The 26,573-nt window shown below is 41.3% G+C and overlaps 2 protein-coding genes across 4 annotated transcripts; both read right to left on the bottom strand.

Moving 5' to 3' along the window:
* Positions 1–2,322: 2,322 nt before the first annotated feature.
* Positions 2,323–22,247, bottom strand: LOC147172184 (uncharacterized). Of its 2 annotated transcripts, XM_086079585.1 has the most exons (3): positions 21,899–22,247; positions 21,597–21,666; positions 2,323–4,776 (listed from the first exon to the last, which is right to left on the bottom strand). In XM_086079585.1, the coding sequence occupies exon 3, from the start codon at positions 4,620–4,622 to the stop codon at positions 2,805–2,807; it is 1,818 nt and encodes a 605-aa protein (XP_085935711.1). In that variant the 5' UTR covers positions 4,623–4,776; positions 21,597–21,666; positions 21,899–22,247; the 3' UTR covers positions 2,323–2,804. The 2 variants fall into 2 exon arrangements, with proteins under 2 accessions (XP_085935711.1, XP_085935712.1); XM_086079586.1 differs by lacking the exon at positions 21,597–21,666.
* Positions 22,248–22,680: 433 nt separating this feature from the next.
* LOC147172183 (chemerin-like receptor 1) lies at positions 22,681–25,310 on the bottom strand. Of its 2 annotated transcripts, XM_086078682.1 has the most exons (3): positions 25,250–25,272; positions 23,905–23,967; positions 22,681–23,796 (listed from the first exon to the last, which is right to left on the bottom strand). In XM_086078682.1, exons 2-3 carry the CDS (start codon positions 23,954–23,956, stop codon positions 22,856–22,858), a joined length of 993 nt encoding a protein of 330 aa, XP_085934808.1. In that variant the 5' UTR covers positions 23,957–23,967; positions 25,250–25,272; the 3' UTR covers positions 22,681–22,855. The 2 variants fall into 2 exon arrangements, with proteins under 2 accessions (XP_085934808.1, XP_085934807.1); XM_086078681.1 differs by having other exon boundaries at positions 22,681–23,967; positions 25,250–25,310.
* Between the last annotated feature and the right edge of the window lie 1,263 nt (positions 25,311–26,573).

Below are 26,573 nucleotides of genomic sequence, written 5' to 3'. Positions count from 1 at the left end.
GGTAATGCACTAACCATTGTCCAACCTTTTTTGCTCGGTCATGGCAGCTATTGGAAGCTGGCCATGCTGTTTCCCTCATGTCGGTCCCGCATTGTAACATTGGAAATATATGACATACACATGGCCCAAACAATTGGCTTGAAAATTGAGACGTTGGGACGAGACTTGCGTAAAAGTGCGACATAACAGTGGGACTGGCGAAATTTGCTGGGACTTTGGACACAAGGCTCAAAACTGAGACTGTCCTGGGTTTAAGTGCGACTTTTGGTCACCCTACTTATGCATATAAAAGTATATGTTCGGTATTAGCACCACTTTAAAATGGCAAGGTTTCACTATAAGAGTAATTCACTCTGATTCCATCAAGAAAAAAAAAGAGGAACTAGAGGGGCACTGCGCAGAGTGCAGAGGTTAAAAGGAGCATGCTTGGTAGTGGTAGTTCCCCACTGCTAGCTTAAAAGCACATGTGGCATTGGCCATTTCAGACAGAACTCACTGAGGAGGAAAATTTCTGCATTTGAAGTGAGCATTCATGCAGCGGTTGCTGCTTGCCCCAAGAAAACAATTAGATGCTTGGTCACAGCTAGCTGCAATGTTGACTTCAAGACCCACCACCATCCCATATCAGTAGCCTTACGTGCAGGACAGCGAGCAAAGTAAAACTCAGGAAAATGTCGGCCTTGATGATTTTGTGAAACAGCAAAAAAGGTATTAAGTTGATCCATACAAAAAAAAGATTCTTGTCAAGTTGACAATTAGGTGTGACAAAGATTTCCCGAACTACAACTTATGAGTTCCCATCTTCAATATAAATTCCCTGGAGTACCTAACTGTGACCTCAGCTCTATGAAGCCACTGGAACACCCCCCCCCCCCCCTCTAAATGCTTTTCTATACTTATCCTCTGCATCAGGTTGTCAAGCAATGAGCACAGTGAGTTATGATGACACCAATGAGAACAGACTTGCAATAGAGAGTCGCTTGCTGGTTATGAGTCATGAACCTTTGAATACGTCCCTGAAACCAAACACCAGAGCCTTCAGTGCAAGAGTCCGACATTGCCAAGGCCGGAGAAAGCAAGAAAGTCCAAAGTGCAAAGTCATGTTGATCCTATTCTTTGATCAGAGGGGCTATCGTTCACAGTGCATGATCTTGCCACAAGGTCAGACCAGCAAAGTCCACAAAGAGATTCTGCGGCAATTTGCTTCGTTTAATTCAAGAGATAAGATGTTGCAGGACAACTTGTACCGTAAGCATCTGAGAGTTCCTATCTAGAAAAAACATCATCGCGCATGTGAACCTTTTACCTCAAAAGGTGTCATCAATGGTAAGCGTTTTGAAAAACGTGGACAACATCAAGATGGCCAAGAAGTATTTCGAAAGAATCCTTCCGGGCATGGCCGAGACGCCTGGGAAAGTGTTTTTATACTCATGGGGAATTACTTAAAAATGTATCGATTACCAAATCCTGGAACTTTTCTGAAAGTTAACATCCAAAAATGGAAACAACACCTTGGACACCTGGGCCCTATTCCAGATCTGCTTTAAAGTTGTATGTGTTCCTCCTAAGCTTAAGCAATATCCACCAGAAGAGGCGAATCCAGGTCCGGAACGTAAAAACTCTGCCACAGTTTGGCTTTAGCCACAAGTACGACTACTAAAGCTAAACTGTGGCAGGGTTTTTAGCAGAGCTGGGCACCTCCGTTTATGGTCTTTTTTCAGTCGAAGAAGACGGGCACCTTTCGGCGTGTGCACAATGACATGAAGCCTAAATAAAAAAAAAAATAAAATAAAATAAAAAATAAAAAACACCGACTGAAGCATGTTGACGTCTGACGAACGGGGTGAGTCCCTGTCATTCCGTGTATTTTTGCGAGGCTTCGCTCCATAAAGCCTTCGGCGAATATGCGGAAGCACTCTGCGAAAGGTGGACATCGTCATCGATGGGAATTGCCGATTAACAAATCTTTTGTCAGATTCAAGTTACTGTATTTCTGTGACCATTTACAGAGGGGGCCCAACAATTTTGTCCATGTGTGTACGTTTGTGTCAATAATGTCACACAGTAGGTCTGCATGCGAGACACTCTTTTAGACCCACTTTCCCTTGAACATACATGGTCAACATTTTTGTATAGGACAGTTGTCACTCAAGAAAATGTTGATTTGAATTAGTAGCTCCGAGTGCTAGAACTGTCAGAGGTAAATGTGCTGTTGTAGTCTCATCACAAACATAATGGGCCCAAATATATTTTACAGATCTCACTGCTCATAGTCCATTAAAAAATACATGGTCATGAAGGGAGACCAAAAAGCAGACAACATTCAGTAATTTCTCTTCATAAATTTAATCAAAAAACAAAATGAATTGCCATCATGTTGCATTAAAGAGTGGATAAAAAAAATGAAATATAAAAATAAACCGTGTCTAATGTGGGTTACCGTTAAAAATACCATGAAAAGTAACAAGTTTTCTCCGGGTATTGAGTGGAATTTTCTGGTAAACTACAACGTGGGACTGAGAAACAATGTTCACAATCAAATTTCAGCTATTGAACTTTGCAAGTTTAACTAGAAATCCGGACTTTTTTTTTTCTTTTACGCTCAGAGCTTTTGAAAATGCACTCACAAATAAAAAGAGGTTCTGCCCCCATGCCACAGAAAATTGTATAAACGTTTTTAACAAAACAAAACAAAACTGTGGCAAATGTCTCTTCAATATTGAATAATTTCAATGCAAGAAAATACTCAACTCTGATAGCTCCATTCTTGGCAAAAACAAGGACTTGGCGGTCAAACGTCATGGTTACCCGTTCTTCTCTGAGCCATGAGAAGTCTGGTGATGAAGAAATGTCTCCAAGAGTGAGAATGTCTCTGTGCACTCAGTGCATTCATAGACAACACTGGAATTTCCTTTGTTATTTGGAGTGTGGTCCACCATGTCATTGTCCTCTACGTCATGACTCTTCACAGGCTTCGTATTTGTGTCAGTGGCATGAGATGATTGTTCCACATTGGGTTTTTCCCAACCACTAGGGTGATTCTTACGGTGAAACTCAAGTGCGGAAGCACTCATGAATTTAGCGGGGCATAAGGGGCACTTATTGTGACATCTTTTGTGAGAGCGTAAGTGACGCTGGTAAACATAGGCCAGCCGAAATCTCTTCCCACATTCTTGACACTTATAGTTCATCCGGCCTGCTTTCTTTGGTCTTATCCGGTCTTGATCTACTACTTCTGGCTGTTTTTTGCCTGAATTGTGGGGCTCTGGTCGTAGTAAGTGTTTGAATCCTAGTTTGTTTTCTATTTCAACTTTGTGAATCTGAGTTAGATGCTTAACAAGATCACAGCGCTGAGGGAAATGTCTACCACAAAATGTACATTTGTGCATAGTGCCCTTATGGTATCTCATGTGTCTCGACAAACTACTTGAATGATTGAAGACACGCTGACAAAGCTTACAGGAAAATAGTTTTCCAGTTTTACTTTTTGCCCTTTTACGTCTAGCTTTACGTGTTATTTTTCGCTTAGTGTTGTTCAGTTCTTGTTTCAACTGATATAGTCCCCTATCCTGATGTATCAGCTGATGGTCTTTAAGTCTCATTAAATCTGTGAAACGCTCCCCACATAAACCACATCTGTATGGTGTGACAATGGGCGCAGTGTCAATCTTGTAACTCGTATTCTGATTGCTCGTTTCATTGCTAGCCTTAACGTCAGTAAAGTTGCCATTACTGTAATAGTTTTCAAGTGGTCTATTTTTATTGTTTTTAGACTTATGGATCTCAGATGCAAATGTTGCATTAGATGCTTTACCTTTGCAATGGTGTTGTGCGTGAGTCTGAAAATCTGACAACCAAAAGAAATGTAACTTGCATTTCCGACATGGATACATTTTGTGAAACTTGTTTTCCTCGTTCTCTGAATTTCCAGCAGTGGCAGCGATGTGATTTTCTTTTTGATGAGCTACCAAAGCAAATGCTTTAATGAATCGCTTTCCACAATGATGACAGGAATGGAACCGTTCTCGTGCATGTTCTTGGAGGTGTGTCTCCAGCGCTTGTCCACCTTCAAAGATCTTGCAGCACAATGTACACCTGTAATTTTGCCCAGCATTTCTATATTGATGGTGGCAACGTAAACTTTTCAAGCTGTTGAATGATTTACTACATATTTCACAACGGTAATCAACCTGGGGAGGCCTTTCCTTTGCATTGTTCAAGTCCACTGATTTTGGTATATTTGGTTCAGGAATAGTCTGCGGCTTTGGATTAGGAGACAAAGGTTTGACAGCTGGTGGGAAATGTGGCAGGACTCCAGGAGACGGTGGTTTCCCAGGGGAATAAGACAGTGAAAAGCCGTTTACGACTGCCAGTGTGCCATTTTCTTGCAGCACGTATTCTCGAGGGACTTCAAATCCATTGGATGAGCCATCAAAGGAAAACGATTCCAATGGTCCATGAATGGCCATGTGGGTTAACACTTGTGTGTAATGAGAAAACCCATCACCACACTCTGTGCAAATGAAGGTACAAGGATCCCCACCGAATTGTGTTGAAGAGACACTATTCAATGCTTTCTGCCTTTCCATAATGAAATTATGTGGTCCATGTGCTGAAGGCATCACTTATGCGAGATAATGAGAAACTATCCAAACACTCTCAAAAATAATTTCCATGAGGGTTTAGAAACAAAGTCCTTAGTCTCCCAACAATCACGATCCAACAATGCGTCCTTTAAAGCTGCACTTGCTCATAGGATCTCCAACTTGACAGCACCTGGACAAAAAAAAAGAAAAAAAGATCAAAATCACGATCAAGATATGAGAAACACTTCTCCTTTTGACACAAGTAGTCTGTACATTGCTGCGACTCAACAATTTACTGTATATCAACCACTGATAAGGCAAGTTCTGACACCACCCTTTCTATTGATACTGGTTGTTCTTAAAGTAGTTTTTGTACATGCGTTATTCATAACTTTGGAAATTTTATCTTGATCTGCGTTTCCTTTGCTGCTGACCATCCAATAGCAATGGGAAAGAATAAGAGGAATGAAGCAGAATAAAGACCGGCTGGAAGAGTGTATGGTTCTTGTAATGCCAATTCCCTGAGACTGCATACCACAGCTTAGTCTTATTTCTGCTTTTATTCTACATTCATCCATAAATAAATTTTCTTCCACTTATCCGGGATAAGTTGTGGGGGCAGCAGCTTGAGCAGGGAAGCCCAGACTCTACCCAGCCACTTCATCCAGCTCTTCCGGGGGAACCCCAAGGGTTTCCCAGCCCAGCCAGAAGACAAAGGGTTCATCTCATTCCTCTAATTGCACGTTCCTAGGTCCTCCTGGCTGGTTTCAAGTCAGATTAAATTAAAGTCAAATATCACTGTTACGCTTCACAACTTTTCCCATGCAATGATGAACGCAATTGGTTTGTGCCAAGCGCGTCTCAACCCCGCCTGCTCCACCCCCAATACACGCAGTGCATATTTGAAATGACTTGTAATGATGTAATATAAAAAAAACCTTAGAAACAGAATTATGTTCAGCGTAGTAATTACTAACCATGAGCTAGTGTAATCAAGTCATATTGGTATCTAGTACCGCACCAAATAGAACAGAGGCTCAGAAAAATATGTATATTCAAACCAAAATATTTGAGAAACGACACAAACAGGGATTTTAACTATTTAATTCGAAGTTCTGCGGCGTTTATGGTCCAGCTGGTACACGCCCGTTTTCATACGTCACCTTCGAGGAGCTACAACACTTCAGCAGAGGTTACATCAGATGTCCCTCGACTTAAGCTTGGCAGTGGAAGCTCTTCGATGCTCGATCCTCACACCTTGATGAACGTTTAAAACAATTGAGATGCTATTTAATATGGCGACGTGAGAACAACTTGCGGGTCGCTTTCCATGTCTTGAAGAGCGAGGACCTAGGAACGATGCAATTAAGAGACATGAGATGACTCCAAACTCTCTCCAGCTGGGTCCTGAGTCATCCCCAGGGCCTACTCCGTTAAAGGATGTGCCCGGAACACTTCAACACGGAGATGTCCAGGAGGCATCCCAACCAGATGCCTGATCCAACTCAGCTGGCTCCTCTCGATGTGGAGGAGCAGCGGTTCATCTGAGTCCCTCCCCGACAAGGGAGTTTTTCATACTATCTGTAAGGGAGAGCCTGCTGCAGAGGTAACTCATTCCGGATGCTTGTATCTGGGATTATGTTTTTTTGGTTATGAGCTCATAGGTTAGGGTAGGAACGTACATCAACCGGTAAATCAAGAGCTTCGCCTCCCGGCTCAACACGACAGACCAACCGATACAGTCTGCATCACTGTAGATGCTGCACTGATGCACCTGTCAATCTCCCACTCCATCCTACCCTCATTGTGGAAAAACACCCCAAGATACTTAAACTCCTTCATTTGGGGCAGGATCTCATCCCCAACCTGGAGAGGCATATCAGTTCAATCCATATTGCATTATATTGAAAATATGACCAAGGTTTTACTAGATCTAAGCAAAAGTACAAAAGTAGTCGTTTACAGATAAATATGGTCAAGAGCATTCATTTAAGTGATCACCATAGGGTGTAGAAAGTGCTTTATAAGTTCAGTCCATTTACCATTCTATAGTCAATAAATGGTGGGGTATCAGCCATTTTAGTCCATTTTAAGAAAATACTTTCTCCAAAATCAATGTTTATGAAGTAGTTCCCTTCCATTCAAGTTTGTCCCTTCCCACAGATTTGAAATCTACTTGGTTGGGTGGACTCCAGCGCAGTGGGTGGGTGTAAGAGGGGGTGTGCGGGGGGATGGGTCCCAGTCCTGTTACCACATCTCTAGCCTCACAATCCACAAAGTGACGGCAAACTAAAATTGCATGCGGTATATCTGGTCGTGACATTTTTTTTTGTTTGTTTTTTTACATAATTTTAATACATTTTCTTAAAAACTTCTTGGGTGGTGGCCAGTTTACTTGGGTGGCCCACCCAAAGATTAACATGGTGTGGGAAACACTGATGTGTACCTAGTATGGATCTGGAATCCCTGATCAGACTTGTTACCACCAGGTAGGCCAGATGTCAATAGCAGCATCAGCTATGTAAAAAGCTGGACATCATACCATGCTGGTCATACAGTGCAGTGCAGTACTGACGGTACTGGTAAACAAGAAGTCCTATAATCCTTTGCACTTTTTACAAACTGTACTTTCTGTTTTTTTCCCCATTCTACAATGACAAAAAAAAAAGGTGTACAAGAAATGGATAATATGTGTTAAGCTCTTTTGTAGCGTACCAATGCGGCTAGCCCCCTAAAGAAGTTTTGCTGAAAATGATTTTGGATACAAAAGCTCGGACTTGCACCCAAAATCTCGATTTGCCATTAATGTTTACGTCAGTGAAAGACATTCAAATAGATTCACATCTTGCGCTTTCAAAAAAATAAAAAAATCATTGTCCAAATCCAATTTGATTAAAATGGTAAATGGAGTGCACTTATGTACTGTATCTACATAATACTGTGGGTGCCCAACAAGCTTTACAAAGAGTCACATTCACTGATTTGCAAACTAATCTACTGACAAGTACGGCAGCAGGCAGCCACCACTGATCAGTAAATTGGTGGCTGCCTGCTGCTGTTTTAACTTGGCCAAAGGTAGAATACAGGTCAGGTATTGCTTCTATTGATGTTGGGAGGGGGGACAAAAGATGTGAGGTGAGCATACACATGGGGCGCTCAACTAGAGCTTTGAAGTGCTCCCATGACAGCATTGCTTTTCTATTCTGTTCTATCATCTACCCATGATCTTGCTCAGTTATTCTTACATAAATTACAGAAGATATGCAGCATTGTGTCCCCAGAGATGTTCACTCTGTTCAGGTCACTCAAGGACATGAACAGCTTTGAAAGAGTTTGAAAGGCATTCCTGTTTTGGATGGTGAACTGTTGACCCAATACTGATAGGCAAAGTTATTCTTTCAGCAGATCAACTTTCCTTATGCAGAGCTAAAAAACTAAACGACTTTTTTGTTGTTCAAGGCCGTCGCAAGGTTACACTTTTCTTGGGTTATGGTTACCATACCATTCATTATAAGTCTTGACACTGACCAGACCTCGCCCGATCATGGTGTGCTCTCGCCAACAGCACGGTCCGATGACACAGGTTGTTGGGGAGGCGGGACAACAAAAAAAGCGGCAGCAGGGAGAAGGTTTGTGGACATACAGAACCTTGGGACACAAGTGTGGGTCCGTGCCAGAGCTAAACTCTGCAGGAACAATGGCGTGCGCCCTGGCTCGGCATTCTATACAGTGGAACACAAGAGCAGACTAAAAACCTGCAACGGTTGAATTACGTGAGACAACAGAAATGAACACAACTTCCGACCTTGCATTTTAAAATTAATGCATGGCGAGCCACTCGCCAGAAGCGTGCGCCATGTACTCGCTGTTCCTGCGGAGCCAAACTCAGTCATGGACCTGCACTTGTAACCAAGAGATATATCTTAGGCAGAACAGGGAGCTACAGTATGCTGGCCAGAGAGTGACGAGCGTTTCACTCCATCACACTACTGGTCAATAGTCTTGGGCGGTATTCATATTTTGACACGGTTTTACTGGCTCATTTCACTGGGGTGCAAGGGTAATACCGTCACTAATTTTAGACTTATATTGTATCTTGCGCTGACCACTGCCAATCTGTCTAATAGTTAATGGTCACAGATCTGTTCACTGTGCGTTCTGGTTGCATTTGTAAAAATATTTTGTGTGACGGAGCGCCTTGTCTGTCACTCCCTGACTGGCACTTACTTTTTGGCTGAAGTGTACAGCAGACATGAGCACACGCCATGCACTCTTTTTACGCCGCGGAGCCAAGCCCTGAACAAACGTTTAGTGGTCCTACACAACCAAAAACTCTTTACAGTAACAGTTTCTCAGCTTCCTGGACTCTTAAATTTCCCCCATTGTGAGGGCACACTAGACAGCAATGCTACACACACGTACACAGTCATACACAGACTAAACGCTCACCTGCGTGCTGTTATCTCGGGGGGATGTGTGTCCATGGCATGGACAAAACCATGGCACTTCCTGATTGTTGGTGTAAATAGCGGTCTGTGGCACACTTCTGGAGGTCATACGACTATGGACTGAACTATTATAGTAATTGGTAAACGTTTTTGTACGCAGCGACAAACTTATCTCCTTGCAACAGTCAGTTCCTCAGATGAGTCCGGAGATACGAAGTATATCCCATTTCACACAGTTACCATCCTCATGCAGATTTTGCATACAGGCCTCATTGACATTTGCAGCCAAATTGCAGCAGTTGCATTTTGAGCTGCACGACTATGCACACTTCACCGGCTTTGACGCATCAAGACAACTCAAAATCGGCCACGACGGTGAACTGTGTCTGTGACATGACAGTCAGGTCAAAATAATGTAGTCTGACCTCAAAGCCAGTCCCTCGGTTGCTACAGTTGAGAAACAACTATGAAGCATCTATAATGCTTTATTGTTGGGACAGTCTGTCAAAAAGCTATTGCTCTAAAGCAAAGGTCTCCGGTTCTCGAGGGCCGAAGTCCTGCATGCTTTAAGGCCTCGATACACAAATCCGCCATCGGCCAAATGTGACCAACGCCTTCCCACTGTGGCGTTAGCTTGGCCGTGTTGGAAAAATGACGGAAGTACAGGCCTGAGATTTAGCCAGTCAGGCTAAGGAGCCCGCCGGACTCCTAACATGGGAAACTGAGGTAGGACAATTTTCTAGGTAGCCCGACCCTTTGATAAGAAATATGGTCCTTTTTTCACGTTGTATTGTCGAAAAACTGAAAATAATGTAACTCATTTACAAGTATACAGACAGCGAGACAGAAAGAGAGAGCGAGAGACAGAGAGAGCGAGAGACTACTTCGTGGTTCACTTAATGAGGATTCACACTGTGGCGGATTTTTATTTAGGCCCATTTATGCTGCTATTTTTGTAATATTTGAGTAGATAAAAACAGCTCTTCCTTTCATTCAACACAATCTATTACTGAAAAAAAAAAAAAAATATATATATATATATATATATATATATATATAAAGTTTTAAAAACAGCTGACATTTTTCATCTTTTAATTCTTCTTAGCAAGTCAGTATCCCATCACTGGTGAGCTATTTTTTAGAACAGACCACAGTTACTACAATGCTTGTGTCTCATTCATCCTGTTACAGTATATAAACCAATTTATTTGTAATAGTGGCACCTATTTTGTCAACACCCTCCCTTTTTACTTTGACCATCTCCAAACAATTTAAAAAAATTATTTTAATTGTGTCAAATGCCATTTTTAGTATGTTGCGGGCCACTACAAATGGATGGCGGGCCGCAAATGGCCCCGGGTCGCAGCTTGGACACCACTGCATTATGGTGACAGCATTTGCGATTATTAAAGAGAAAAAATATTTTTTTAACGATCTCTATCTTGCGGAAATTCACCGCAATATCGCGGGTGAGCGTGGAATGTATCACGCGCGGAAAGTGATGGAACACTGTACAATACTTACTCGCACTTCCACTCTAAGTCAAGTCAGACTACAGCCGCTGCCTCTTTATGCCAATGCATGTACCCCCTCTCCCCGAAAAAGAAAGCGCCACATGATTAAAACTAATTACTCGCACTGCCACTCGAAGTCAGAGTACGGCCTGCCTCTTTGCCCTTGCATGTGCCGTCCGTAGAGAAAAAAACAACAAAGTGCCACATGATGGACCGCGTCAAAACAAAAACTCGCCGTTGGAACGGGAAAAGCGAAAGTACGGAAGAGGTCTCGCTATACTCGGCGCAAAATCATGGCGTTTGAGCAGTGATAATGGTGCCGGCTTTTGATTCAGTCGCCATGATGAACGTGGTTTTATAGCGCGTGCTGTCACAAATCTGTATGCACTCTTCCACTCGCAATCATTTTTAGGTCGCCATCTGGGCGAATGGTACTGTAAAGTGAGTTCACCCGACGCAGTTTTTAGTCACCATTGGCAAGCTGGCAAAGGCTAAAGCTCAGCCCTGGAAGTACACACCACAACAGACAGGCACAGATGCCAATTATGAAGTACCTTCTGCGCATGTGTGAGAACTAGCCCCCTCCTTACCATCGGCAGCGGTAGTCACTATTTCTCATTGTTAGCAAAAGACAACCGGAAAGCTCTTCCGGGGTCGGGATATAAATACATAAACAATGCATACTCACGATTTATTTCCGCGCGAAGCACACCCTCAGACTCTTTACAGAATATAGTGTACTATAAAAGTACATTTTACCTGATATAGTGATGAATTCATCTTATCTTCTTTACGTCTAAATGTGAAGGGAGGTGATGTGCCAAACGAACGATATTGTAACTAGTGATGTCCCGATCCGATCTTCGGGATTTGGTCCAGATCCGGCTTTTTTATTAGGATCGGGCAGAACCGGACTCGCTGACGTGATTGGGTCTGTAAAGCATAAGCCAACATGTCTGCCATGTGGGAGTACTTCACACTACCAGATAATGGTAGTCCAACAGCGACTTGAAACTACTGCAAACAATCCGTTTCTCGTGGAGGAACAAGCAGAGCCCGTTTTAATACCACCAATTTGATCCAGCACCTAAAACGGAATCATCCGGATGAGTTTAAGCTATACACGAGTAAGGCAGCAAATGAGCTACAGTGGCAAACTTCCAGAGTCATTTCAGGAGAGAGTAAAACTTCCTTGAAATAGCAACAAGTCGAAGAAAATAACTCAGAAGCTTGTTGAATTCATCGCACTAGACGACCAACCATTTTCTGTCGGCGAAAATACTGGCTTTCGCACTCTAATGGAATTTTTGGAGCCAAGGTACAAAATTTCTTTTCCCGGAGCTATACAACAAGATCTGCGAGCGTGTTCGAGCTCTTTTACTAGATGCAACCACTATTTCGTTTACAACCGACATGGGGAACTCTGACGTTTGTCCCATGTCTTTGCTGAGACTCACAGCGCACTGGATTGACGAAACTTTCAGCCCGGTTAATGTTGTGCTGCATGCCACGGAGTACTGCGGCTCTCATACAGCGGAACACTTAAAACTTGCCATTGAGGAAAAGATGAATGTTTGGCAAATAGACAAAAAAACGGGTCTACGTGATATTAACTCTTTGACCGCCATAAACGTTATAAAACGTTTAGCATAAACCTAGGGAAGGGCGCCGAGGACGTTAAAAGACGTCCCCTATGGTTTTTTTTTTTTTTTTTTTAAACGGGTGCAGGAAAGCCTTGGGCAGCTGTGCTGAAAGTATCAGGCAGATCTGATTAGTAAAAGACTCGTTTTGGCCCCTAGAGGGCAGCGATGACTCTCTTTGCACAAGGTTGGATGGGCCGCCCACCGTGGGCGTCAGTAGAAGACGTGAGGCGGAGCTAGAGTGTTGAGGAGACAATGGCTGATGAAGCCACAATGGCTGACCAAGCAACCGGTTGCAAGCAGCTCACGCTTGAGCATTTTTTTCAAAGACGGAAAGCATCAATCAATACTAAAAAGCGCATTGATGTCGACGATGATGATGACTCCGAGCTTGACGCCAAAGTTGGAAGCCTTGACGCGACTGTTATGATCACGTAGTAAGCCTCACCGGCTAAGCGCGGCTAGCGCTGCTAAGGTCGGAAAACGCGCACAATAACCGACCGGGTACTTCTACACAATCGGACATTCGATCGGGCGATGGAGAGTTGGCATCGACCAATGCAGATTGATGATGATGATGATGATGACTCCGAGCTTGACGCCAAAGTTGGAAGCCTTGACGCGACTGTTATGATCACGTAGTAAGCCTCACCGGCTAAGCGCGGCTAGCGCGGCTACCGCTGCTAAGGCCGGAAAACGCGCACAATAACCGATCGGACAATGAAGAGTACCCCGAGTCCAATGCATATTCATCGGAGGAGCGGGTACAGTCTGATCACGGAGAAGACACTGTTTCTGGACTACGATGCCACCATGAATGGAGTGGATAAAATGGATCAGAACATCTCTTACAACCCGGTGTAGCAACTGAAGGACACGAGGAAGCGAGACGTAACGAAACCGTAGCATGATCCTGATATTAGACTTGATGGCAACACACACTGCAGTATATACTTGCTATTCCCCGGAAAAAAACGGCCTGCAAGAAAGTGGAGCACGCGAAGAGGCAATCTGTTGTGCAAATGCTGTTGCGTCTCCTTGCACGCAGGAGAGTGTTACAAAAAGAAAAACTGTCGTTGAAACATCCACATATTTGTAAATAGCACCACAGTTGCACACATTTGTAAATAGTTTGCCAAATTGTTGTCAAATTGTTACACTGTTGAATGTAAATAAACGTATTTTGCTATCAAAAAACACTTTTTCATTCTTGGTGGTAGTGTTTTATAGAAGTAAAGCACTATTTAGGTGTTTGTGGCATCATTCATGGACAAAAAGAAGTGTAAAATTCACTAGAATGCATGAAATAATATCGTTTCACTAAAAGCTTGATTTCTCCGTATTTTGGTCCAAAACAGGCGAAATTGGGTCAAACTAACCATTTTCTATTGTTGATTACTAAAGAACGGAATAAGGTAGAAACAAACTTTTTTTTTCTGATGAAAGATGAAAGTCCAATCTTTCATTTTGTAGTACGTGTGTTTCCATAGTCCAAACAGAACTCTGTGGACCTTGAAAGATCAGTCAAAATGCTTAAATCGGCTGGCACTGACGGCATCCCTTTTCTGAAAACGTCTGGCAGTCAAAGAGTTAAGAGACAACGCCAGTAACATGCGCAAAGCGATGGATGAATTGGGAGTGCGGAGCCTGGGATGCGTCGCCCATACACTTCACCTTATCGTCCACGAGGGCCTACTGTCACAACGCCGTGCGAGTGACTCTCTGGACTATTGCAAGGAAAATAGTAGGTCATTTCAAGCATTCCCCTCTCGCCTACTCACGCCTCCAGGACATCCAGGATGACCTTAAAATGCTAAAAAAGCGGCTGCTGCATAATGTCAGTGTAAGATGGAATAGCACTTGTTACATGTTGCTAAGCATCCTTGACCAAAAAAGACCTCTAAGTCTCTATGCAAGGGAGTACGGTCTTCCATCCACTCTGAATGCAACCAGTGGCTGTTGGTTGAGAATACTGTGAGTGTCTTGGCACCATTTGAAGAAGTCACAAAAGCAGTGAGTTCAGAGACCGCAACGTGGTGATACCTGCTATCAACGTCCTGAAGCGTCTTCTCTAACGAGAAGAAGATACAATCAAAACAATGAAGCACACACTCTTAGAGTTAGAGGCTGTAAAAAGGCACTTCTCCAACATTGAGACAGAGCCACTCTACAGCATTGCTACTTTGATTGATATCAGATACAAAAACAGGCAAGTCATTTTAAATTTGCCATAATTATGTATTTACAATTTTTAAGATTTTTGTGTAAGTTAATATTTATTATTTTCATAGGTATTTCTCTAATCCAGCTAGTCAGAAACTTGCTAAAGATTTGGTCTTTGAGACAATGGAGAAGGTCAGCACAGCCAGCAGCGACATGTCAAATGAAGAGTCAGTAAGAAAAGCACCTCGTGTAAGTCATGCAGAAGAAACCAGCAATCTCGGAAGCATCTTTGACAAGATTTTGGAAAGGGATGAAGTTGAAACAAGGTCAGCCACCTTTACTTCAACTGTTACTGAAGTGCAGAACTACGTCACTGCACAAACCACTTCCAGGTCAGTTAGTCCTCTTGAGTACTGGAAGGCACATGCTAAACAGAATCTCTCACTAGCTGTTGTTGCAGCCAAGTTTCTCTGTGCCCTATGCATGTGCCTATGGACAGTGAGACTTTTCAGTGCTACCTCAAATGTACTGGATGAGAAGCGAAACCGTTTGTCAGCTGACTTGACTGAGAAGCTTATCTTTATCAAAAATAACTTTAATTTGATAATTTGAGCGGTAAAAAAAAATTCAGGGTTTTGTTCCGATATGTTTTATGCCCTCTATTGAATACAGTTTATTCAGCACTTTTTTTCAGTTTTTTTTATTTTGTCTGGAATGTTCAGCACCAGCACTTTTGAAAGGGTAACATTTATTTTTACAAGTTATTTGTCTTTTGTTGTTATTATTAAACATGCATGTCATATAACAAAAATAGCCTTAGCAGCAATTTGCACTCATGTTTTTTTATACATTGTATCCAGCAACTGGTTTATTTTCTGAAGCTCAGCATCCGAAGCTGAATCATTTCATTTTTTTATGTTGAGCGAAGAGATTTATTTTGCACAAGAATAGTACGAAGTTACTGCATTACCACTTGATTATTTATTCTTTCAATGCACAATTTAAGTTTTTCTAAGGTTTATGATGCAAACGATTAAAATATAGTATGCCTGTCTGTTGTCACCCGGAGCGCAACAACACAGCCAGCCGGGACCGAATGGTGAACAAGGTAGTAGCTTACTGAGTGCTGGTAAGTGTGTTTACTTGCTGTTGAACTATACCAAGGTAGCAATAGTGTTCAGCATGCATTAGCCAAAGCTATTTAGCGCTACCACCGGCCGCTGGACGGGCACTAAAAAAGCGCAAGTAAACAAGTACATCAAAAAAAGGCACTGCTGGAGAAAATAGTGCCCCATCTGTATAGTCACAGGAAAGAAGTGGAAGTACTCAGCGGTGCTCTTTGTTGACTCGCTTAAGTGCTCTACAGTAGTTGTTCACCAAGTGACACGCCTTCTCTCCGGTGTGCGTGAATGCACGAATAAGCGGCGTGCGTTCTAAAAAACTACGCTGTGAAACGCGAGCGAAGTAAGTATTCCATAATGCTTCCTCCGCTTTTGGTGTGAATGTAGCTCAAAGCAGGACTACAGCCCTCGAGTACCTGAGTTTGAGACCTACACTCTATAAAGTGTGAGCGTGCTACATCTTCAAGAATTGAATAGAAAGTAGAGCCGCGGACCGACAAAGAGCACAGTGTCTCAGTGACTGACGCAATGGTGTATATGCCACAGACTTCCAGACTTCGGTAAGTCACACACATACGCTGTTTCTGGTTATTGTTGCATCATATAGGCCCTGTCCCAATACTCGCACTTTGGAGAACGTGCAATGGGGTACAGTAACTTCTGGACTATAAGACACTACTTTTTTAACTTGCACTCGATCCTGCGGCTAATAAAAAGGTGCGGCTTATCCATCAGATCACAAGGGGGCGTACTATAAAAGAAGCGCAAGAGCGTCAGGCAGAGCAAAACAAACCAAATGAGCCCAAATACAGTAGGAGAGACAGAACGAGGGCGAGGCAATTTGCGCCCTCATTATGGAAAAGAAAGTAGCGGGAACCCGGTGCAGTAACATTAAAACACCTGCGGCTTACAGTCAGGTGTGGCTTTTATGTGTAACAAACTCGAGTATTCCCCAAATATAGCTAGCGCGGCTTATAGTCAGGTGCGCCTTATAGTCCAGCAATTACTGTATATGCCATGGGGGAGGCTGGACTTCCGGTGGAAAAAGTAAACTAAACTAAAAACCTTTAAACTATATAGTCACTTTTGCCGGAAGGGCGTGGAATTTAGCCTGTGTGCGAGTATTGGGACAGGGCCTATATGACGCAAACAGTAACAGAAAACAGCGTAGGTGTGTGACTTACGGAAGTCAGAAGTCCGAGGCATATACCCCATTGGAGCCCATGGGTGTAACCTTGCCAGCAAGCAGAATTCTCGCAGTATTTGTTCACAAATACATCTTGTACCGCTCCCGCTGATATCATTGCAACTGACCTTTTTTATGTCGGACCAATCGGGCGTTGTTTAGGGCGGGACGAAACCAAGAAGCGCTGATGGCGGGGGGAACCTAACAGACGAATGGATGCTGCAATTCTGTTCTCGCAAAATTACTCACCGTTTCCTTGTTGCAAGAGGCGCTTCATGTATTTTTATCTGGTATAGATGTCTGTGCTTTTTTCCCCCCTTAGATGAAACCAAAGACAATATTTTTATCCGTTGCCGTCATTGGTCAAAACAAACGCGCACAAGATGCCGCATTGTCCAGTCAGCTCGAAGTATTGTACAGAATGTCCCTCCTTTTCTGAACAGATCTGCAGAGTGAAGTTCCAGATTGATAATGTTAAGAACTCTCTTGAGTGAATCACAATTATCAATCTGGCTTGTGAGGTTGCTAAGGGTGAACTTGAATTACAAAACAAGATATAATGGACAAAATTAAAATAACAAAAAACAAAAACTGGTTCAGTCAGGATGTTGGCGTGAAGATTTCCTCCTTGGCATTGGGCTTAAACATACCCAAATGCTCTAATCAAGCAAAGGCCTCAGACTTCCTTTCTTAAAGGTGGTTACACTTTGAATAATATCAATTAACCTATTGCACCCATATCATTTAACTATCCATCCATTCTCTGAACCGCTTACCCTTACTAGGGTCATGGGCATGCTGGAGCCTATTCCCAGCTGTCCTTGGTCGCGAGGCGGGGTACACACTGAACTGGTCGCCATCCATTTGCAGGCTGTTTACCTCTTAAGTCATATAGCTACATCCAGTGTTTATAGTTTTAAACACTGCTTCTGCCTTTCGCAGTAAAACCAGTACACAGAAGTGGGTCTATAACCAGCCTAGAGTGGGTGAACTCCGGCGGTGGGGATGGGAGGCGGATTGGGTCTCAGTCGCGTTACTACGTCTCCTCTAGCCTCACGATCCACAAGTGAGCGAACTAACGTTACATGTGGTATATCTTGTTGCAACACGTTTTTTTTTCTTTTTAAATATATTTTTAATAAATTTTCTTGAAAAATTCTTGGGTGGTGGCCTATTTACTTGGATAGCCCGCCAAAGTATTAATATGGTGTGGGAAACACTGAGCTAGATTGTGCTCCGAGTTGTGCCCTAGGGTTTTTACACCATACAGTGGTTGGAGGCAGCAGCGAAAATGCACCATTCCAGCCAGTAGGACCAGAGCCATACAAACTCCTCACTGTTTCTTGGCCGCTACAGTCACGAGAATGTCGCGGGGTATAAAGCACCAGCCCAGAGGTTGTGACGTCGACCATACAACATGGAATGCAGAGCTGCATGTGTCGTTGTCTGTACCATGGGTCGGCTCGCTGACACCCGGGCATGCATGTTGACAAATCACTATCAACTCTAAGCCCTCTTTGCAATAGTAATAATAGACTGACAGATGAGGTAAGACCGAAATCGCCATGTTCCAACGCAAGATGGCTGCCCTCTGACTTTAGCTGGATGTTGCGACTGGCAGTCCAGTTTATTTTATATACGTCCACGTGCCAACTACGGGGCCCTCTTCTTGATCAATATTGCAATACAATTAAATCATTCAAACCCAAAAACATATAAATACGTATTTTAATACTTTGTCCTCCACTCCCAAAAACATATTTATAAGGTGTTTTTTTTATGCAAAGGTGCACAACAGCTGCCTACCATCGTCAAAAGTGTGGTGTTTCCCCAAATTAGCGACAAGGTTTCAACCCTGCCAAAATGGCGTTATTTACATTTGTATTGTGGAATGTGTGACATCAACGCCCGGAGCTTTATAGGCCTACCTTACAAACCCTAGTCATTTTTGTGTAAAATGTGCACACAGAGATGTTTGCACTAGAGTTAAGTTGTCTAGTTAATTAATTAACACTTTGAGCTCTGGCGGCTTAGTCATTAAGGACAATCTTTCTCAGTTTATTTGTTGCTGTCATTGTTTTCCAAACTTTATTGAGCCATGGCACATATTTCAGACTGGAAAAAATGTCATGGCACACCACTTAACAAAAAAAATTAAATTCACAAAATGTGGATAAACAGAAGTTAATTATATATCTTCTGTCATCTAGTGGAAAAGCCTTTGATTGTCCTGCCTGTTATTACACTTGGTTGGCATTAGAAATTAACAAGTTTTTTTTATTGTATATTTTTAGTGGTTTGAGCTTTATATAATATACAACATAATCCAAAGCATACACTATAGGTGGATACAAGACGATGCAGGCCACATCCTCTTTAGCAGCTAATGCCCACAGAAGTCCATTAGAAGTTCTTAAATTCTCAGAGTGAGAGCATGGTCATAATTTCTATTTCGTTTGAGTGCTAAATCAGCCCAAAATCTCACTTACAAATGTTTCTAGAGAAGAAAATACAGTTTGCTGCCATGCAGTTTAAATTTAGGACCAAAAATATGATCTCAAAATGAAAATCAATTGGATGCTCATTACTAAAGAGACTGCATTTAGAATTTTCAATGGTTATTAATAAAAATAAAAATAAAGTATTAACTATTTTACCGCCCAAAACGTTTAATGACGTATACTAAAATCTATATGAATGCCGCCAAAACGTTAATTGACGTTTACAGGCAGTGGAGCTGCCTCTATTAGTGTACCACTCGACGGCACTAAATTCTACAGTCATTTTAAGTTTTTTTCCCCTCGTATCTACAATTGTCTTTAACTAAACAAAAATCTGTATTTTATACGAATACTTGATTATTTGATCACATTTCCATTAGGACACCGGAATACCAAAATATTTGATAGCTGCACCATATTATGATTCAGATACTAGTTCTAGTTCCAGTTACTAGGTCTGTAACATGCAGTGTTAAGGAAAGGGGTAAAGGATGCTACACTAGACATAGGCCGCTCTTTAGTTGGCAGCAGGCTGCATAGTACGAGCTGCGGGTGATGTTTTTTTTTTATCCGCAAATTTTCGCACTTGAACTGCATTGATTGACATATGCCAATCACATACTTATGCATGGAAATCGGCCGATCACAATCGAAGCACCACTCGTTTTTAATCGTTGTTAGAAGGGAAAAAAATCAGCCAATTTAATAAGCAGGGTGATTAATCGGTAATGCCCTATTTATTTCTAAACATATCTCATGGATCCTTTGGTTTGGCTGCTACTTGGGGAAGGATTTTTCCAATTGGCTGACAAGTTTCAGTCAAAAACTATCCACCAATAAACTCATAGGACCGAAATTACGAGGCGTTCTCCAAGTCGACGTGTCAAAATTACCATGACATTTAAAATGGCTCTAAAATTCTACTTAAAACAACAAAATTGGGAAACAATATATAACAATAATAATGTTGACCATGCAAACAATGAATTCTTAAAAATATTTACACAATTATATAACAAGCACTGTCCAATTAAGAAGTACAACAAGAAACAAAAATGTGATATTTGTCCAAAGATGTCAACAGGATTAAAAAAAAAAAAGTATGTAAAAACAAGAATACACTTTATAGTAGGGCTGGGCGAAAAATAAATTTTTTTAATTAATTCGAGTGTTTTGTTGTGGACGATTCCATTTTTTATTTAACATTGATGTTTTTATTCCCCCTTTCGTTGACCAAATAAGTTTTACATTTCTACTTTATCAACACATAGATTTACATTTCCAGAAGTATTTGATTCAAGGTCAAAGTTTTGCACATTGATTCCAAGAGAAGAAATATGGTTACTTTTGTTAACTGATCAAATAAAAGCAAAACTTTTAAGTTCTTGGTTTATGTAAAAAATAAATAAATAAATATATATTTGCAAATCAAATTTTTTGTTTAAAAAAATCGGAGATTTAATTTTGGGGCAAAATCGCCTCACTTCTTTTTGGAAAAACACAACATCCTTGAAGAAAATCAGTATGGATTTTGTTAGGTCTAAAAGATCAACAACACTGGCAATAATAGAAGCAATAGAACTAACCACAAATGCTATAGATCACAAGAAATATGCTGCAGGGGTTTTCATAGACTTGAAGAAGGCATTTGATACAATCAACCATAACATTAATTAATAAACTAGAACGATATGGTATCAGGGGAATAGTGCTTGAGTGGGTAACAAGTTATTTAAGTGGGAGACAGCAGTTTGTTAAGTTGGGTGATTATTCCTCATCATGTTTGGATATTGTTTGTGGTGTCCCCCAGGGATCAGCATTAGGCCCACTCTTTATTTTGTATATAAATGATATGTATATGGTTTCCAAGATACAGTATTCTGTGTTATTTGCTGATTACACCAAAATGTGGATATACAGGTTATTTAACATACTTTCTGCCATCTAGTAAAAGAGCATTAAATTGTTCTGCCTGTCGCCATCCATCACGACCATCAACAGATGAGCAACGTCGAGACATTTTTTGTCATAAATAAAATTTCTAGATTTCTAGACCAATTAAGCAAAATAGAAAATTTGATAATAATGGATAATTTCCCATGGCACACCTCATGATTTCTCGTTGCAATATGTAATAACTGGTTGGAAATCACTGCCATTAACACAAAAGGACTAAATGTTCTGGAGTAATAACCTTTTAACAATATACAATGTAAACGTCATTTTGAGGAGCACAGTGTCATATTTATATATGTAATCAATGGATGATGCAGCATAACTCAATTAGGACATAACACCAGATGTCACTGAAATATAAGCCCGCATAATACATTTCATCAAACTAAAAACATAATCAAGAGCTGAAATGTACAAACATATTGAAAGCATGAAAAAAAATGTCAGTAGTGCAGTATTAAAAATGTCTATAGTTATTGACCTGAACATCGCCAGAAGAAGACTCAGGAGCTCCCTTCCAGCACGGCCTGTTCTTGCTCTTCTCAGCGTATCTACGATACGAAAACCACAACCAAAGCGCAACATACACACGGTTTAAAGATTGAACAGCGAATGTGAGAAAGCAAGAACAGTGCTGTACGCCATCTTATTTCGGAGCTTTTGTCTGTCTGTTGCTCAGGAGCTATCAAGCGTTAGCCACCCTTAGCGTCAAATAACTGGCACATTTATATAAACAAAGTAATCTAACCAATATACCCACAATTTAATTAAGACAGCACTTACCGCGGCATAGATCACATTTGTTGACAACCCCGAGCGATGTGTGTAGGTTCCCAATAATGCTGCTAGCTGCTAGCTCACCGCTTCCTGCTACAGGCCGGACCACTCAAAGATCCTGTCTGACGGGAAGATGGCGTCAAATTAGTTACGCACTAACCACTGCACAACTCTCTTTTTATTTGGATTAAGCTAGTTTTATCCTAATGCTTTTTAATTAGAAGTATTAGCTATGTGTACAAAAGGCTAGTGATTTTTATATTTTCACTTGTAAACAAATACTTCATAAAAGCGGTCGTTGTATTTTAATAATCAAAAGAAGATCTTCCCGTTTAAAACATCTCTTGAGCGTTATCAGCATGGCGAACCAAGAAAACTGCTCTCTCTCTCTCTCTCTCTCTCTCTCTCTCTCTCTCTCTCTCTCTCTCTCTCTCTCTCTCTCTCTCTCTCTCTCTCTCTCTCTCTCTCTCTCTCTCTCTTAATCCAGACTCTGATTATAATAATCATAATGATGATACTACTACTACTACTACTACTACTACTACTACTACTACTAATAATAATAATAATAATGTTCTGGCCTATGATTAGCATGTATGGACTTGGCAGGTTCTCATAGTGCTTGCATGAGTTTTCTCTTGGTACCCTGAATTCCTCAAACAAGAAGATGCATGTTGGGTTCATTGAAGGCTTTAAATTGTCCACTGATTGTGAGTGTGATTGTAACAACAAATGTCGATACTTGAAAGATGATTTTATGCACAATTGAATTGTTTATTTTGCTAAGCGTTATAAGACAACATGCAGGAACATATTCACTAACATAAATTGTGCTAGTGTTTCAAAACATAGCCACCCAAACCAAGAATACAAACAATAAAAGCTAAGCAGGATTTTTTTTTTTTTTGCAATTACTTGTAATGTAATGTTTCTGCATCTGCTGGCACAATTTTTTCGAGAAACTCAGACTTGACTATTTTCATTGCCCTGACTGGTTTCAACTGTTTTTGTGTCCACATCAGCGTCCTCTTCCTGGAAAGCACGCTCAAGTACTTTCACAATAGATTTGCCAACTTTATCCTTGAAATCTTGTCCCATGAACACATAGAGCACTGGATTCAGGCAACTGTTGATAAACGCCAAGCTCGTGGCTATTGGCAGCCCAAGCGTTATAACATTTAGCAATTCCACATTTAAATACTTGAAACTGGTTAATTCCATTAAAACAAGGATGTGAAAGGGAGCCCAGCAGAGGAAAAAAACAATTATAACAGCAGCAATGATCTTAAAGGTGCGACTTGATTTGTTTGCCAGGTTGGGATTCTTTCTGAGGCGATGGATAATGGCAGCGTAACAGGAGACGATGACGGTGAAGGGGATAGCAAAACTCAGGAAGAAGCGAGTCACGGTTATGGCCTGATGGCGAAACAGTTGCAGCTCTGGTGTGGCGTCATTAGAAAATGCATAGTTGTTGAAGCAGTTAATGACTTCTTCACTAAAGAAGGACGGCCCCGTGTCCCTGAAGACGAAAAACGGAACGCTTAGAATCAGAGCGAGCACCCAAACGCACACACTCACACGGGAAGCCTTCTGGACACTGCGGTGGTTCTGGGCCCAAACAGGCAACAACACGGACAGGAATCGGTCAATGCTGATCACCATCAGGATGTAAACACTGGCGAACATGTTGAGGGCGCTAACTGTGCTATTGAGCCTGCACATGAATGTGCCAAAGGGCCAGTGGAATTGCAGAGCGGTGTACGACACACTCAAAGGAAGGAAGGCTGTGAAGAGAAAGTCAGCCACTGCGAGGTTGAGGAACCAAACGGTGTTGACGGTTTTCTTCATCATGAATCCAGTTACATAGATCACCACGCCGTTGCCCAGCACGCCCAGGACAAAAGCTAGGGAGTAAAAGACAACTGACATGATGTTGAGGGAATGTATCAACTGAGCGTGTGGGAAGCTTGTCAGATTGCCAAAAAGGTCGTCTTTCTCATTGACGTCTTCACCTGGTGAGGTGGTTTCATTCATGGGAAAGACAGATGGAGTCGGGACCTCCATTGTCTTGAAACCTGCAAAAAATAACACCTTATTTTTTCCTCAGTCCAAATATCCTTCCATTACAGTTCATAATATTGTTGTTCACAGAATAAGCAATTGCGCAACATGCTGCAAGTTCCTCTGTTGACAATACTTCCTTATGTTGTCAACTCAGGTTTACTCACACCAATTTAGTAAAAGCCCAAAACATACAGATCTTGAATATGTCTTATTTATCTTGATAGTTTCAATCAAAATGTTAGGACATTGTGTGTTGTGTCCGCCAGGGGTCAGTATTAGGACCAACATTCTTATTTTCCCATTTATTGAAATGTTTGCAGATGATACAACTATGACCGCAAAATTAAAGAAAAGTATAAACATGGTTTGATAAAAACAAGTTATCAAGAAAAAGTAATGACAAATCTAATGGTATTTGGAAATGTTTGAGTACAAATTAATGGACTATATGCCACGGAGGAGGTGGGACTTCCGACTTCCTTGTTTTCACCCATCAACTTTGTTTCCGTTTCCAGTTATGACGTAATCGGCCGCGTCCCAATACTCGTACGAACAGTTTTATGTAGCCTTTTATACTGCAATGACATTTGTGCCAACGGGCGGGTGAATTTACTGTAGGCGCGTTTGTTGCGCGGCGCGATGATGTGCGTGCAGTATTTGTCCACATTAGTTGTCGTTAATATGATTTATTGCATGAGGGAGGTGGAAAGCCAGTATTGGGACGCGTCCATCAGTAACCGGAAACATTATTGCTGTGTATTTTACGGAAGTCGGAAGTCCGTGGCTAACTAAAACTCAAAAAGTATTTGTATTATGGCTAAAGTAAAACCTTTTCTCAACCAGATATCTTTGCACATTCTTTACTGTTCATTAGTGTGACCATATTTAAACTATTGTTCAGAGGTTTGGGGAAACACCGATAAAAATTCCTTACACCCTCTGTTTGTATTGTGTAAAAAAGCTATGAGAGCAATCCACATTATCGGATATCTTCCCCACACAAATGCACTATTTCTACTACTATAAAAGTTTAAAATTGTTTGCTCTTGTAGAATATAAAACCAAACAACTAATCTACAAAGCAAAACATAATCTGCTGCCAGGTAATATTCAAAATATGTTGTGAAAAAGAGAGGGTGGCTATAATCATACTGTATAAATAATATACTGTATATCAATTCACTTTTTAATTGAACAACTGAAATAAATGAACTTTGTGACAATATTTAAATTTATTGAGATGCACCAAACCAAATAACGAGCTTTAATAATAACATACATATAGTACAGTACCTTTTTCAAAGCTCTCCAGTGGGGTGAAGATGCAGCAAAAGAAGAAGTTACCCAAGCCCATTGCTCTAATAAAGCAACCGGCGTGATGACATTACCCAGTTTGGGCAATCCGAATTCACATGCACTTCACTTTAAAACACTTTTTCTTTGCGTATACGATAACTTAAAAACGATGTTGAAACTGTTTTATAAACTCACAAAATGTGTAACAATTGATCTGCTTCACTTTCCTATTAGTCAACCCATTCATCCATTTTGTATAGCACTTGTCCTGATTAGAACTGTGGCCGGTGTCCATCTCATCTCACGTTGGGTAAGAGGCAGGGTACATCGTGGACTGGGCGGCAGTATATTGCACTCTCATTCACACTTATGGGCAAATTGGAATCTTTAGCTAACCATGTTTTGGAATGTGAGAGACAACATTTGGTTACACACCTAGTATGCAAATAGTCTTTCACCCTGCCTCATGCTGTGATATTTGTATTTTGGCCTGTCTAATTGCCACTCCTTCCCTCCTGCCCTGCTCGGACAGGGGCTAAGTGGCGATGAGCTACAGTCTCCTTAAAAAATCACCCTTAAAAAGTTGCTGGCATCTGTTATTTTACTGTCCAGCAATTTATTTTTTGAGTGCCAAGCCAAAAAATGACATTAATTTCTTTGAATTGGCTTTAGTTTAAGAGAGACTGATATTTTTGACAATCAATTGATTGATAATTCATTTGGGGATATCAAAAAAAGGCTTGTCATTTATTCTCTAATAAAAGTGAGCTTGTTGTTTACTGCTAATATTGTAAAAATTTTAAATACATTTTCAGAATTTTAATTCCCCCTCCCTGATATTTCAGAAAAAAATCTCTCACAGATTTGGAACGACGAAACAAAGTGACGTCATTAGCGATTTTGCCAGATTGAACAGCACATTTGAGTGAGCCTGGTTTGTGAAAAAGTGATCAGCCTATGTCAGGATGTCAGCATCAATGTGTGCAGTTATTTTTGTCTATTAAACTGCCTTTGAAAAGTAATCCGATGGCTCTCGCCGTCTTTCTCGCTGTAGGCTAGCTAGCAACTAGCGGTTAACGCTGGCAACAGGCACCGGATAAAACAATGTCAGCGTGATAAAATAGTTTTTTGTTTTTTAGCATCCTTAGTGATTGAACTTGATTTCAGGACGACGTTGTGTTGTTGACGTCTGTGGCAAAAGGAATGCTCCCCCCCTCCCCCACAACATTTTAGTTACTGGTAAACATCTAAAACATTTTTGTATCGTACGATGGGATTCATTTGGATAATTTTATATGGAAAATAAATGTGCGGTATTCAC

Source organism: Leptonotus elevatus, chromosome 6 (assembly GCF_054856555.1).
Source record: "Leptonotus elevatus isolate MCC_2025b chromosome 6, RoL_Lele_1.0, whole genome shotgun sequence".
NCBI classification, from domain to species: Eukaryota; Metazoa; Chordata; class Actinopteri; order Syngnathiformes; family Syngnathidae; genus Leptonotus; species Leptonotus elevatus.
The sequence above is the reverse complement of the archived record's forward strand: the minus strand, read 5'-3'. Positions and strand labels throughout refer to the sequence as shown.

What these genes read in the sequence shown, in the direction of transcription:
- LOC147172184 (XM_086079585.1), bottom strand. Translation starts at nt 4,622, where the DNA reads ATGCCTTCAGCACATGGACCACATAATTTCATTATGGAAAGGCAGAAA.
- LOC147172183 (XM_086078681.1), bottom strand. Translation starts at nt 25,310, where the DNA reads ATGGGCTTGGGTAACTTCTTCTTTTGCTGCATCTTCACCCCACTGGAG. An exon ending in ACTGGAGAGCTTTGAAAAAG is followed by an intron (nt 23,968 to 25,249) that starts GTACTGTACTAT and finishes TATTTTTTGCAG; the next exon opens with GTTTCAAGACAATGGAGGTC.